At 35.8% G+C, this 14524-nt stretch overlaps 1 protein-coding gene across 4 annotated transcripts in view; it reads right to left on the reverse strand.

Annotated features, from left to right (window-relative positions):
* Positions 1–8238: 8238 nt before the first annotated feature.
* The window catches only part of Chd1 (chromodomain-helicase-DNA-binding protein 1), a 150216-nt gene continuing 143930 nt past the window's right edge, over positions 8239–14524 (reverse strand). For all 4 annotated transcript variants that reach the window (XM_069827179.1, XM_069827180.1, XM_069827178.1 and 1 more), the window contains 3 exons: positions 13939–14295; positions 10288–10404; positions 8239–9856 (listed from right to left, as the gene is read on the reverse strand). In XM_069827179.1, coding sequence (XP_069683280.1) covers positions 9625–9856; positions 10288–10404; positions 13939–14295 — 706 coding nt within the window. In that variant the 3' untranslated portion in view covers positions 8239–9624. The remainder of the gene's footprint in view (positions 9857–10287; positions 10405–13938; positions 14296–14524) is intronic.

Here is a 14524-nt window from a genome sequence, read left to right on the forward strand (position 1 = left end):
TGAGTGGAAGAGAAGGCCTTACGGCCTTAACTCTGCCAGCTAAAATAAATCATTATTATTATTATTATTATTATTATTATTATTATTATTATTATTATTATTATAACTACTGTCTGCAAGTAATGTCATAGTCATTTTTACAGTTTCTTCCTGGGAAAGATATACCTTAATACTTCTTTATTTTTGTTTTGAATTTTATTCAGCTTCCTCCAAGTGAAGGCTGCCTAGAAGACAAAGCTTAAGCAGTATATGCTTAATTAGATGGTGAAGCTATTCATCCAAGATGGTTAATTTTTGAACAAGCACTCAAAGCAAACCTACAAGATATACACCACGATGCACACATATCTGGACAGTGGAGAGACGTGCATCAATAAGAAATAAGAACACGAACATAAACAAATTTGCTAATATAGTTCAAATACTGTAATTGCATCTCTTCACATTTTACAATATGCAGTTCATTCTATTTTTATTTTCTATTATTTTACTTGTGAAGACTTGCAAACACACACACAGATATATATATATATATATATATATATATATATATATATATATATGATGAAAGAGTAATGGAATGGAGAAAAATTCTCTCCGGCGCCGGGATATATTGTAATTCACACGTGTACTTTTAACTATTTGACAATAAGGGCAGTCACACAAGAATGACATTTTGTATCCTAATTATGTTGGTTTTTAATATGTTTTTATTACTCTTTATGCTATTTAATATGTATTGTATTTGTAGAGACTAATGATATTGCTAGAATGAATGTCGTATCTGATGATGTTGGCATAATCCAACGAAAATGTTCATACGATTTTTAAACATGTAACGTAAAGGTTTTGTACCTTACATATATTGCAGTAAAGTCAGTGACTGAAAAATAAATATTCCTAATATATATTACAGACTTTTCTGAAAATCAATCAAAATGAATTGCAATCCAAGTTTATCCAGACTTGCTTATATTTCATTGGTCAAATCACATGTATTGGAAACATATGTTGTTTGTCTTTGCAAGCAAGCAATACAGTATAAGGTCTTTTCGCTATGAGTAAGAATTGAACTGTGTCTACATCACTTCCTCTATGTACCTGAACATCTTGTACCAATGATCTTAGCTTGCTATTTACAATTACATAGTGTATTATTGATCTGTATCTTCTTGCTGACCAAGTATAGTTATGAATATCTTTTTTCTTAAACTATTTGTTATTTTCAGTTCTTTCAATGATGCAAAATGTCTTAGTTTATGACCGTTGTTGTTTATTTTATCTTTTTCAAAAATATTAGGTGACTATTTTGTATGTGGAACGTAAACAGAGACACTGCGATCTTGTGTTGTTATTCTGTGGGAAAGAGAAAGACATAGTCTCTGACTAGAATAAGAGAGTGATCATACTACACAGATGTAACAGTGGCATGCTGTGTATTAGTACAAGCAACTGCCATCCCACAAACAGAATGGTCAGGTAATACCCACTACTTCAGAGATTGGTAGTTTGCCTATCCTAACATTGAAATCACCACTGATTATGAGATAATCTTACTTGGCGATTTTATTAGCTTGTTTTTGTAAGTCTTCTTACAATAGTCGGGATTCTTCTACTTTACCTTGTTCCAGTGCATATACACGTACAGCCATGAGATATCCTGTATTTATTTTGAATCTTGTAAGAATTCTTTCATTAATATATGTGTAACTTTCTATCCTCTTTTTCCATTTTTGGTCTATTAGCATTGCAATACCATTCTGGGCTCTTCTTTGTCCCTTACACTGTCCAAAATATTTCGCTCTCGCTCCAGACCCATTTATAAGTCCACCACTGGTGCCAAGCCTTCAGAAAACAGACTGTCACTGGACATCCACCCTCAACATGCCACAATAGTATGTGGCCACTGGTATAGTGTATTGTCATGTATTTAGGATCATATTGGTATGCTTGTGAGTTATATGTGGAATACAGATGATCTAACAAACTGGGCATTTATTTTAATTGCAGACGCAAATAGGAACAGGTTCCTTTCTGTTTCTACAACCAAAGCAATGTCCTGTGCAGCAGTTAACATGTATTTCTCCAGAATCTGCTTGACAGTCTTCAATTTGCACTGCGTAATCTCACCCAACAATGTATAGTGCAGTGGTTCCCAAACTTTTTCGATTCGCGAACCCCTTTCACAAAGATCTGAATTGAGTGAACCCCTTGTTAATAAAAATTATATACAGTAGCGTGCAAATTAATCTGAACAACGTAATTACTTATGCAAAAACACTCAAATGGGATAAAAAAAAAAAGGATCTAAGACATACCTCAGTAATCTATGTGGCCTCCCTTGTTCCTAATAACAGCTCTGAGACGATTTGGCATGGATTCCACTAATTTCCCACAAATATTCTTCATTTCTTCATTGCGAAACCATACACCAATGAGGGCAGAAATAATCTTCTCCTTTGTAGAACAATCCATTTTTTGCATTCTTCTTTTGCAAACTGACCACAAGTTCTCAATGGGGTTGATGTCGGGTGAGTTGCCTGGCCAGGGGAGTACCTGAATATTCTTCTTGTTGAAGAATTCTGTAGTTTTTCGAGACGTATGGCATGGTGCCAGGTCTTGTCGAAACACACCTCTGCCATCCGGAAATGATTTTTGCAGCTGGGGTACGATTCTGGTTTCCAATAAATGAATATATTTGTCAGAATTCATCATTCTCTTGATAGGTATTAATGCTCCAGGCCCTTCATGTGTAAAACAACCCCAAAACATTACTTTAGGGGGGTATTTGGCTGCTTGTTGGAGATGAGCTGGTTACTTTTTCGGATCCTTTCCGTACGTAAGAAACACGGTGGCCGTGGACCTCGAAATGAGACTCATCGGAAAAAAGTACATTCTTCCAGTCATTCACTGTCCAGTGTTGATGTAATTTTGCCCACATTAAGCGTTTTTTGCACATAACAGGGGTTAGCAGTTGCTTCTTAATAGGCTTACGAGCCCTTCGTCCAGCTTCCAAAAGCCTATGCCGCACTGTTGTGACGTGAATATTCGCCCCTGTGGTAGCCATTAACTCGCGGGTTACGTTGACAGCAGTTAGTCTAGGATTTAATTTACTTTTCCTGACAATTAAACGATCACCTGCAGGTGAAGTCTTCCTTTTCCGGCCACAGTTTCCTTTTTTCTGGGGTGTGATGGATCCAGTCTCCCTGTATCGTTTTATGATCGAATTAACAGTAGCCAAACCGATGTGACATTCTGCAGCAATTTGCCTCTGTGTCATAGAAGAATGCTCTGCTAATGTTATAATTTTAGACCGTTTTCGTGGAGTTGTATCCATTTGTGAAGACGACAGAATGTATACAGGATTGCAGTATTAAGTCTTCAACACAGCTGAAATGCTTATAAGTACAAAACGACAGGCAAAATGTCACATATTATAAAAAAAATGACAGACCTTCAACAATGGAATTACACGTACTACAGATGTCAATTAAAGCGGTATGAGCAGCTGTGAGGCCAACAATGACAGAAAATGTAAAAATATGTCGTGTTTGGATTAATTTGCACGCTACTGTATACAACCTTAAATTAACTCTAAGTTACTGTAGTTGCGGTAAATAGGCCTACCTTAGTGTTCCCCTCCACGATTAAAATAATTAAACTACTTACATTCAAATAATTATACATTTATTTGCATTTTAAAACATCAAAACCGAAATTAAATAGGTAACTTAATAAATATCTGCTCTTTACGACAGACTAGGATTCTACCCATCACTATTCAATAGCATAAAGCCATAGCATAGCAGCTTGTGTCTTTGTACCCACCTGTCTGTCACTTGGCATGCATCTCCATGTCCACAAAATCTTCTCCTTAGTTATAACAGACTGCGGAAGCTACTCCCTGTCACTAAATATCTAAACACATGCTTCATTCAAAAGAACTGAAAAAACGGAAATTCAGGATACATTAAAAAAAATAAAAAAGCACATAAATTTATAATGAATTTCAATGTAAATACACTTGTATTTTGACGCTTAATTAATCAATTAGAACTGTTTTCGTGTTATTAATTGGTTGTAGCGATGTAGCCCTATACACAGCAGGTGTAATCTGGTGGCGAAGTTCCTGGAGATCAGCGGTGAGCAGAGGCACATAGACAAACCCTCACAAGAAAAAGTCACACGAAATTAAATCCGGTGATCATGGTGGCCACTAATGCGTCATCTTCTCGTCCGATTCATCTCTGTGGCAAATTTTGAATAAGATACTCTTGCACGTTGTTGTGATAGTGACAGGGAGAACCATCTTCCTGAGAGATGTAATCATTGCTGTCTTCATTCAGCTGAGGCATCAGCCAGTTTTGTAACATGTCCAAGTAAATCATCCCAGTGACAGTGGGCTCTACAAAGAAAAATGGCCCATACACCTTCTCTTTCGAAATTATACAGAAGACATTCACACGCTCTATGACTGCGCAGAAAATTTCAGTTTCCCATATGCGCACATTGTGCCGATTCACTTTTCCGGAGAGATGAAAAGTTGCTTCGTCGCGATGAGCAAGTCAGTGAAACCATCTACTTCAAATCTTTGACGAGGTCCTTGCATATTCCAACATACAAAATGATTGCTCACGTTTAGTAAACGTCATTTTGCCATTATTGATAACTACTGCCACATAGCATTAAATCATGGCAACTAAGAGTGGGCTTTTCTTATTAAAGAAAAAATTGGAGAGTTTCTCTCTCTATCGACACGTCAATTACTATGATATGTTGCGTACTTTATTTGTTATTAAACTTTAAAATATTTCACGGACTTATAAATAGCACTGTATTAAAGAATATGCCATAAGTCTGTAGGCCTACACATTGAAAAGCACAAGGGATGATAAGTATAGATATCTCTACTCTCACTACATTAACATTGTTTAAAAGAATACTTATTGCTTCCTTTGTTTTTGTTTATTAGTTCTTTGTTTGTTGCAATATAATAAAAAAAATTCTCTACATGACATATTAAAGTTCGTCTTTACTAAGAGTTCTGATATTTTACAAGTTCTGGCCTCATCCGGTTCCTCTCATCAGTTCAGAGATTCTTAATTTTTGAAAATGGCACACATGAGCATTGCTAGTTGGAAAAGCATGTATGTGTTCAGCAATTTTCTTTATGTTTGGCACACTACGTGTCTTCAAAACAGTGTCCCAGTATTCTTGAGGAGTTGATAGATCTTTCAGTATCGGCATAATCTCTTTCAATAGGTAATACTCTTGGTACAATGCATAACCATTTTCAAAGTCCAGTTTTATATTAAAGTGCAATATATTCACAATTTTAGTAATGACACTGAATGTGATAGTATCATTAAGGCTTAGAAAAGTGATTTTCTTAAGAAGTGAAGAATAGTAATCAAACCATTTTTGGAAATAGTCATTGGCCCTCTGACACACATTCAGTGCTGCCTTCTTAAAGAGATGTACATCAGAATCACTCAAGTTATTCAAATGCTGATTTATTACAAAGTCATGTCACCAATGAACTCACTTCTGTGTACTATCCAAAGACCTTCTAATACTTACAAATTCTTTCCTTCTATTCATCAAAAAGTATACTGTATAATTATAAAACGTCTTTGGTAGCCATTACAAACTACATCGAATCTCTAATAATGAAATATCAATATAAAATTTCAGAATATAATATTGCACTGAACAAAATTCCGGACATTTAGGGCTGTATTCATAGACATTTTTAGCGTGGGCTTCCGGTGGATGATCAGCGTTTTTCGTATTCATAAACCAGTGTTAGTGATAGGATATGATTTGAATTCTGTACTAGTAACCAGTGGATAGCCGGGGCTAGCTTAGTACGCTCGTAGCGCATGCTGCGAAATGTCTATGAATAGCACCCTAAGTGTTCTGAAAACAATTTAATTTTTTTTCCTGCATACAGGACTGATTTCCTGACAATTTGGAAAAATTCCAGACGGTTGGCAACCCTAAACGAACCAGTCTGGGAAATGATGGTATAGTGGAATTAGGTACTCCAAATCACCTACTTGCCTCAGAAGCAGAGAATCTTGTCTCCCTCATGTGGGAAAGAAGAGCATGTTTACAAGTGCTATTTCTATATACTCTGTTGCCTATTACCCCTCAGAATGATGAAAATGTTGATTACCACATTCTCTTATGTTAAATCATGTGCATATACTCAGAAAGCACGCATTTATAATTGAAAAAGTAATATCGAATTAAAATAGAAGTGTTGGATATAACAAATCGGCACACTCAAAATAAAAATTGAAAGACAAATTGAGATTAGACACTTTAAAATGTCACATACACACAACAAATACAAAACCCAGTCTCTTGCATTAAAACTACAAACTCTAGCATTAAGCTATGAATGTGTGCCTTGTATTGGACACATTCTGTTCACACATCTATGTCATCTTTCCTTTTTTTAATACGTACGAGGGCTATTCATAAAGTAACTTCCGTTTTCATATAGCGTGCATAACAACAGAGACAGTGGCACTGCTCTTGTGGTGGAGTGTACCTTGAAGCAGTAAGCATCGAGCAGCAGTAGAGTCAAGGTCGTGTCTCTGTTCCTCTCTGAGCCACGTACTGTCAAAATGTGTGCTGCAATCTCAAGTCCCGCCAGGTGTGAGGTACGTTCTGTAATAAATTTCTTGTGGCCAAAAACTGTAAAGCTAGTGAAATCCATCACCAACTTTGTGAAGTTTATGGGCCAGACGTAATGAGTGAAGGTGGTGAAAGACAATGGTGCTATATGTTCAAAAATGGGCGAACCGTTCATGATGAAGAGAGAAGTGGTCGACTGAGTATCGTGAATGCAGATCTGATTCATTTGGTTGATGAAAGGGTTAAAGCAAACCGCAGGTTCACCATGTCGGAGCTTAGTGAAGATTTTCCACAGATTAGTCGTACTCTTCTGTACAAAGTGATTACCAAAGATTTGGGTTACCAGAAACTTGCTGCCAGATGGGTGCCTAAACTCCTTTCTGAGGAACAAAAGGCTCAGCGGATGGGAGCAGCACTGTCCTTTCTTGAGCGTTATGAAAGAGGTGATGCTTTTCTTGATCAGATTGTGACAGGAGATGAGACTTGGGTGCGGTACGTGAATGCAGAAACAAAGCTTCAATCAATGCAGTGAGGCCATACTCACTCCTCGAAAAAACACACAAAGTGTCGTCAAACACTTTCCACGAGGAAACTCATGGCATCTGTCTTCTGGGACAGAAAAAGAATTTTGCTAGTGAAGTTCTTGGAGAGGAATGCTGAGCGTTACTGTTACACACTAACAAACTTGAAAAGGGTCATTCAAAAAAACGTTGTGGCATGTTGAGCTCTGGGGTGATTTTCCTGCATGACAATGCCTGGCCGCATACAGCGCGTCATACTGAGACCAAACTGCAAGAGTTCAACTGGGAAATATTGGATCACCTTCCCTATAGCCCAGATTTGGTGCCTAGCGATTACCATCTCTTCATGCACATGACGACGTGGCTTGGCTCGAAGCGTTTTGATGACGACGAAGAGTTGAAAACCAGCGTCGTAGGTTGGCTTCAGTCGCAGGAGGCCGAATTCTACAATTGTGGAATTTCAAAGCTCGTCAAACGCTATGACAAGTGTCTCAATGTGACTGGAAACTATGTGGAAAAATAAACCAGAGTGTATACTTTCAAACATATTGTAAACAATTCTGTAACGTCATTCATAGGTTTGTAAAAAATAAACGGAAGTTACTTTATGAATAGCCCTCGTATTATTGTTTGTTATATGTTTATAATAAATATGTTGTTTTTTAACTGTAAGACGACAATTGACATAGGGTATAACTTAATGAAAAAAATGTTGTTTGTGTAAAACAGTTACCAAATGATTACTCAATACCATGCAAATAAAAACGAAGTATGCAAATAAGCAAAGGGGAGATAGAAATTAACGAAAATAAATTCACATGAGGAACTATAATATAAAAGTGATGTTTTACATTATTTTAATCACTAATGCATCAAGATAAAAAGTCCTTGTAAATACTATATAATAATCACGAAATGAGGCATTGTCATGACTTCGAAATCTTCAGAATTACTTGTGATAGTAAAAATTGCTAAGTGAGTATTAATAATCTCACTGTAATTACAAGAGAGATTACAAATAAAATGAAGGAAAGAATCACTGAAGTTCAGTTGGAAGGACAAACATAAGGAACACAGTAAAGATATTTTTATATATTCATAAATATCATTATACTTTGTACATTTTAATGCAGAAAAATTAATTTCATGGAAACCAAATTGAAAGATTATATACGTCATATTTTTTCGACTCAGTAGTCCAATATTATATAACTGTATAGTTAGAACATATCACCTTTCCTACTTTCCAGTTGTACCTTACTGCTGTACCACATGTATCTCACAAGTGTTAGACACTTCAGTACAAATACTTATTCGGAATCTGAAAAAATATTAAGGAAAAAAATTATATCCTTCAAAATTCAATCTATAAAATAACCGATATAAAATCAGTATTGTTCATTTTTATTTTAACGTTTCAACTGAAATTGACTAGACGTTAGAAACTTCACTTTTTCATAGTATACATTATATTCATTGTTCTTCTCATCACTTACACACTTTATTGAAAATAAATATGTTATATTTTTTTCTCTTCTGATTTAATTACCACAGTTTGAAATATACTTTACGTAACTCTTTTCCAAACCTCTAGGTATGGTGGAAATTCAGTGACTTCTTTTTATGCTAATAAACAAAATATTTCTTTAACAAAAACAGTTCCATAAATGTAAATAATAAATAATTTCAGAAGGGTGGAGGAGAGGAATATAAAAGTTAACCCTTAACCACAGCCTCATGAAGAGAATGAAATACACTTTTAAGAGTTATATATAAAGTAGTTTACATTATAAACCTGATTTACATATTGTAACAGTACACTGTAGTAAGAGTATGTGTTAAGAGGGAATTGAAAATGAGACAGAAAATCCTTTGCCACTCCTAAAAGAATGTAAAATTGTCACAGGCCAAAATACAATTTGTTTCTTCACTGATAGAATAAATTCAAAAGAAAATATTTAAATATTTATTCTGATGATGAATAAACATCATCTCAGTCACTCCACTGAATATGAGTGTCCAAACATGTAAGTACTTTCTGACAACAGAAATATAAAATTATTCAGTGGTGTCAGATGGTTTCTAAAAATTTGCGTTCATTACTGTTTTATACTGTTGCGTTTGCTTTCTTCACAAGTAGTATAACTGTACAGCAAACTCTAATATTAGCACAGAATATATGTTCTATTCTTATAGCCTTACTTAAATGTCAAATGAATCTCTGGATTCTGTTTAATTTTGGCTAAGAACAAAATATATGTACTTCATAAACCAACACCTTTATACACATTGTCCGTTGAAAACATTTCTAGAAAGCACATTTCACACAATATCTTACAGTATTTCATTTGCCAATAAACTGTACACATGAGAATTCATTATCTATATTATTATGTACAATGGAAATAAATGATCACCATCACAACACACAACTTCATTCACACCATTTGAAGCACTACTATGAATTCGTTGGGGGTGGTCTCCTATCATAATCTCTACGATAGTCTCTTTCTTTGCTACCCCGCCAATCTGGAAATCCACCACCTGGTCCAGGGGGACCCCCTACACCCATCGGTGGCCCTGGAAACCTTTCCCGTGGAAAGTGTGGAGGTATATCGCCTGAAGAATAAACAGGAGCTGATCCGAATGGAGGACCGTAATGACTGTAGTTTGCAGGACCTTGGTGAAATCTGTAACATAACGCCAATATGAAACAAAAAAATCAGAACTGTAGATTTTCGAAATAAATAAACTTACATATATTGTAGGGTACAATTTTCTGAAGTGCTGCCATTTGTTGTCATTCTTATTATAGTACAGTGGAAGGGTAAGAAAGGACTGTTTTTCTGTTTGAGCAACAGCAGTAGTAGTACACCATCATCACCACTACCATTACTTTCTTTGGAGCACATAACGAAATGTTATAATTTGCAAACCATACCATTAAAGATAAATTATATAAATAAAAAACATATTCCTTTCTACAAATTGTCACAGAGAAATTCATGTCTAATTTTGTTGGTTTAGTACTGGTAAGCACCATGTGCCATCTGTTACCTAAATAACTCTTCAGACTGCAGTAATGGACAGACAATGAAAATCATATGTAAAAGCATCTTACCTTCGTTTATCTATCATGCGGTGATTTCTATCCCTGTCTCGATGATAACCAGACCCAGAACCTGAGCCTGGTGGGCGCTGGTAATTATCAAACCTGTCTCTTTTGTGATCATTGAACCTGCAATTGCCAAAAAGAAACAAGTAGTTATATTTATTTGTTCATAAATTACTTAGCATTAGGTTTCACAAACGATTTCCTTTCACTGTAAACTTACTGTTAGAAAAGCACTATTACAAACTTTATTAAATTATTCTATATTCCAACGTTGTTCAGACATTGAAGAACAAATAAAGAGAGAAATATCAAATCCTGGCTCTCCATCTCTCTAAGCATAGTGTTATCTCAATTTCATCATACATCAAAGAACAAAAGACTGAAGAATACGAATGAAATCAATTAGACACAAATGTTTTGGAAAGCAAGGGAATGACAATACATGGCGAGTCATAATTAAAGGTGGTCAAACACCATCTTACTCCCTCTCGCTCACGTAAGCGAGAGTGGCTGAAAGGGAGTGCTGCCACGAGAATCTAATGTACCAGTAACAAGAGCTCGATAATGAGAAGTCCTAGTATTCCCCAGCAAGTACAGAGGACAAAGTTATGCTGTGCTTGTGCCACATAGGAAAGATTGAAGCATGCGGTGACAAGAAAGGCTTTACTGTATGTACGAAGCCATATGTTTCTCAATAGTGAAAGTATATTCTTTCTTTTACAAATAAACATTATTATTATTATTATTATTATTATTACTACTACTACTACTACTACTACTGAAATAAAAATCTATAAGACATTGAAAGAAATAAATTGCTGTAAATTCTGAACACATGTTTAGTGCTGTCGGAATACAACATTTTATTTACAGTACTACATAATTAATTTTTTTTTTTACATGTAATATATAAGCTTATACAGTATTCATAGCATAAGGCACAATATCACATTCACACAATTGTATGGATACACAGGCTGTGATGAATATTAATAATATTATTACAAGTATCCATAACTTGCAAGTCACAGCAATTGAAACAAACTTCACACATACATTAATACTAATTCTTTATACACTTTCAATGAAGTAAGAACAATGCAAATTAGCAAAGGAAATGTATAGGTTATATATTATTATCAATATATATTATTAGATAGATATATTATTATCAATATATATATATAGATATATTATTATCAATATATATTATTAGATAGTAATACTGATATTGATATTATTGTACATATGGGTATAAAAATTAAAAATAAACATATGTATCCTTTCCTCACTTTTGTACTTACAGTATAATCTTCTTAATGAGAACTTATCAGACTTTGAAATCACTGTTATGTATATTAATATATCTTTACACGATCAGGATCAACAGAGCTTCGTTTCTCAGACACAACCAGTCCTGCCCTGCTTTCACTTGCAGCACTGCTTGCAGGAATGCAGAAAATTTCTTTCCCTTATCTGGCAAGTTTCGGGAAAGAGCCTGCATGTAACTTCCACCAAGACAGAAGATTTTTGCAATCATCATCTGTAGTATCCATGATCGTGTACTTTTCCAGCTTGTCTCTGCGATTTGATGTGGTAGAGTGTCTTTTCTGTATTTCTTTGAGGGAGAGGGCGAAGGATCCTCATTCACTTCCACTACTTTTATTTTATTTAAGGTCTTTCGGACATTTTGGTGAATTTCCTCTCTTTTATCTTCACTCAGAACTAAAAGTTCCTTGAAAGAGGGATGAAGGAAAGTGGCCACGTATCATGCACTTCATTCAGAAGTTTTTCATTTATGAACTTTACTGTCTATTTCTTCAATTTCCTCATGATCTCATCATCAGCAGCTATTTCGCAGGAATCTAACAATTTAAAAACCCATGGCACAACAAATGGCAAGTTCGGTTCTTTTGCGCCTTCCAAGCCATCTGTGGCCTCTTTGAAAATCTCCAAGAAATTAAATATTTTTTCCATTATTTGTCCTTGGAAAAAAGTAATCTTTTCCTCTTTCATTAAATCTTCTAAAATATTCTCTATCTGATCCCTCTGCTTATGGAACGAATCTAACATCATATACACACTATTCCACCTGGTCTCGATGTCAGGAAGCAATGATTTTTCTAGTCTAGTGACTAAACCGGAGCATTTCATACAGCCGATGACTTTATATGTAGTCTGGATGGAATGAAACACATCAGGAATCTCATCACTTAAGAACTTCTCATTCAGGTGTATCTTAATGCAATGCATAATACAGGGACATTTTTTGTGATTTTCCAGAGCTTTCTTGATAATGGGTCCCTGATCTGTCACTGTCACAAAGGTAACGTTTCGTAAATGTGTGGGAATAATATCTAGCTCTGCCATTTGCTCATATATTTCAGAGAGAATGTTTGCACCAGTTTTAGTGACCTCTGGGGATTTTGTCGTGGGGAGCACGTTGTTCCTAACTCCCATTTATCCTCACACTCCTCTATATAGGACGATGTGATTGTCAGGTAATGGATCTTTCGATAATTGTCAGTCCAGAGATTGCATGTCATTGCACACTGATCTCTATTAATAGCTTCCTTTACTTTAGGAATCTTTTCATCTCTGACTTGGTCAGCCAGATCTTGGATATGTCGAGACACAGTCCTTGGGGAAGGCAAAACATCTTTAGAACTGATTTGTCCATATTTGGCACCTGTATTAATTCTTGTGACATTAATGAACCCCTCACCGCTAACAATATTGAAGGGATGGAGATCTGTTGCACACATACACACACACTTGTCTCTAACCACCATCCTATCAGCCTTGGATACTTCGTTCCTTGATGAATGCCTGTTTTCTTTACATTTATGTCTCATCATTGCCGAAGTGCTACCGTTATAAATAAGCAATGTGTTGCAACCCTCTCTTTGACATTGAACATAGCCAACAGGAGCATTTGTGTCCTTTTGAACTACCAACCGAAATCGTTAAAAAAATATATAAATTACAATGTATTCTATAAGTGAAATATCTCCGTGACTTTTAGCGTTCAAAATAATACAAAATCTCATGATCACAAGGGGAATATTATTTCGACAAAATTAGTCAAAGTCAATAACTTAATTTCCGTAATTTCTATGCTACAATTTAAGCACCAGAGATTCACAAAATGGTTACCCTGAAGTTCTCCCAGCTACTGCTACTCCAACTTACACCCGGTTTCTCTAGTAGAATGAAAGTTCCATCAACTAGTTTATTCAATACCATCTCTTTAGCTTTCGCAGCCCTTGTACACATTATTTTACTTATAAAGAGTTCTTCGCTGCTCACGTGAAACGTGAGATAACGGACCTGCCACTTGCATTATACTCCTGTGCAGTCCTTTGCATTCCCCTCCCACTCCTCTCTACACCCCATAGTGCTGTTGTGGAAGCAACAAGAATGGGGAGCTTGAGATCCGAGAGAGACTGAATGTGTACTTGACTGGCTTTAGTCATAATGTTATGCAAGACTCCTGAACTGCAACTCCTTTGTAATCTAAAGGCTACGAATGGTTGGTGCATTCCATTTCTATCCTTCAGATGACTTTACACCATTTTTACAAGTTTAATTCACAAAGGCAAGAAAGAAGTAAAAATCTAGTATAATAATGTCAGCCACCAAAATTATATTACAAACCTTTCCCTTGGCTGTCCACTGGACCAACGGTCACCTCCAGCATCACCTTGATTTGGTCCGCCATGTCGTGCATGTGGGCTAGCTGCTGTTCTTGTATCTCCTCCACCAAGGAAGTCATGTCTGGCAGCATATGAAGAAGTTTGTCCAACACTGCGCAAAGGAGTAGCTGGCCCATTGCCATCCCTCATCCTTTGGTGTGTTGGTGTTGGAGGCAAACTGCCCCCACTGTCTTTACGAATACGTCCACTCTCCTTATTGCGGTCACGTTCTCGAGATGAATGATCATTTCGTGGATCACTACTTGATTTTTTGGTTCGCTCCTTCTCACGCCCTCGTTCTTCCTTTTCACGACTCCGACTTTACAAAACAGAACAATATGTTTGCATTAGATATATATACACAGAAAGTGACATTAGGTGGAAGGGGGAAAGAGTACATACAGACAAGTGCATACTTGTTCAACTGCTTAATTCAAAGTAACATATAATTAGATTTATTAATTATTTCCAAATTGAACATATTTCTATTCTTTCATTGACTGACAAAGTTCAACAAGATTTTCCGTACATTCCGAAATTAAAGTGAA

This window comes from Periplaneta americana, chromosome 1 (assembly GCF_040183065.1).
Source record: "Periplaneta americana isolate PAMFEO1 chromosome 1, P.americana_PAMFEO1_priV1, whole genome shotgun sequence".
In the NCBI taxonomy this organism is placed as follows: Eukaryota; Metazoa; Arthropoda; class Insecta; order Blattodea; family Blattidae; genus Periplaneta; species Periplaneta americana.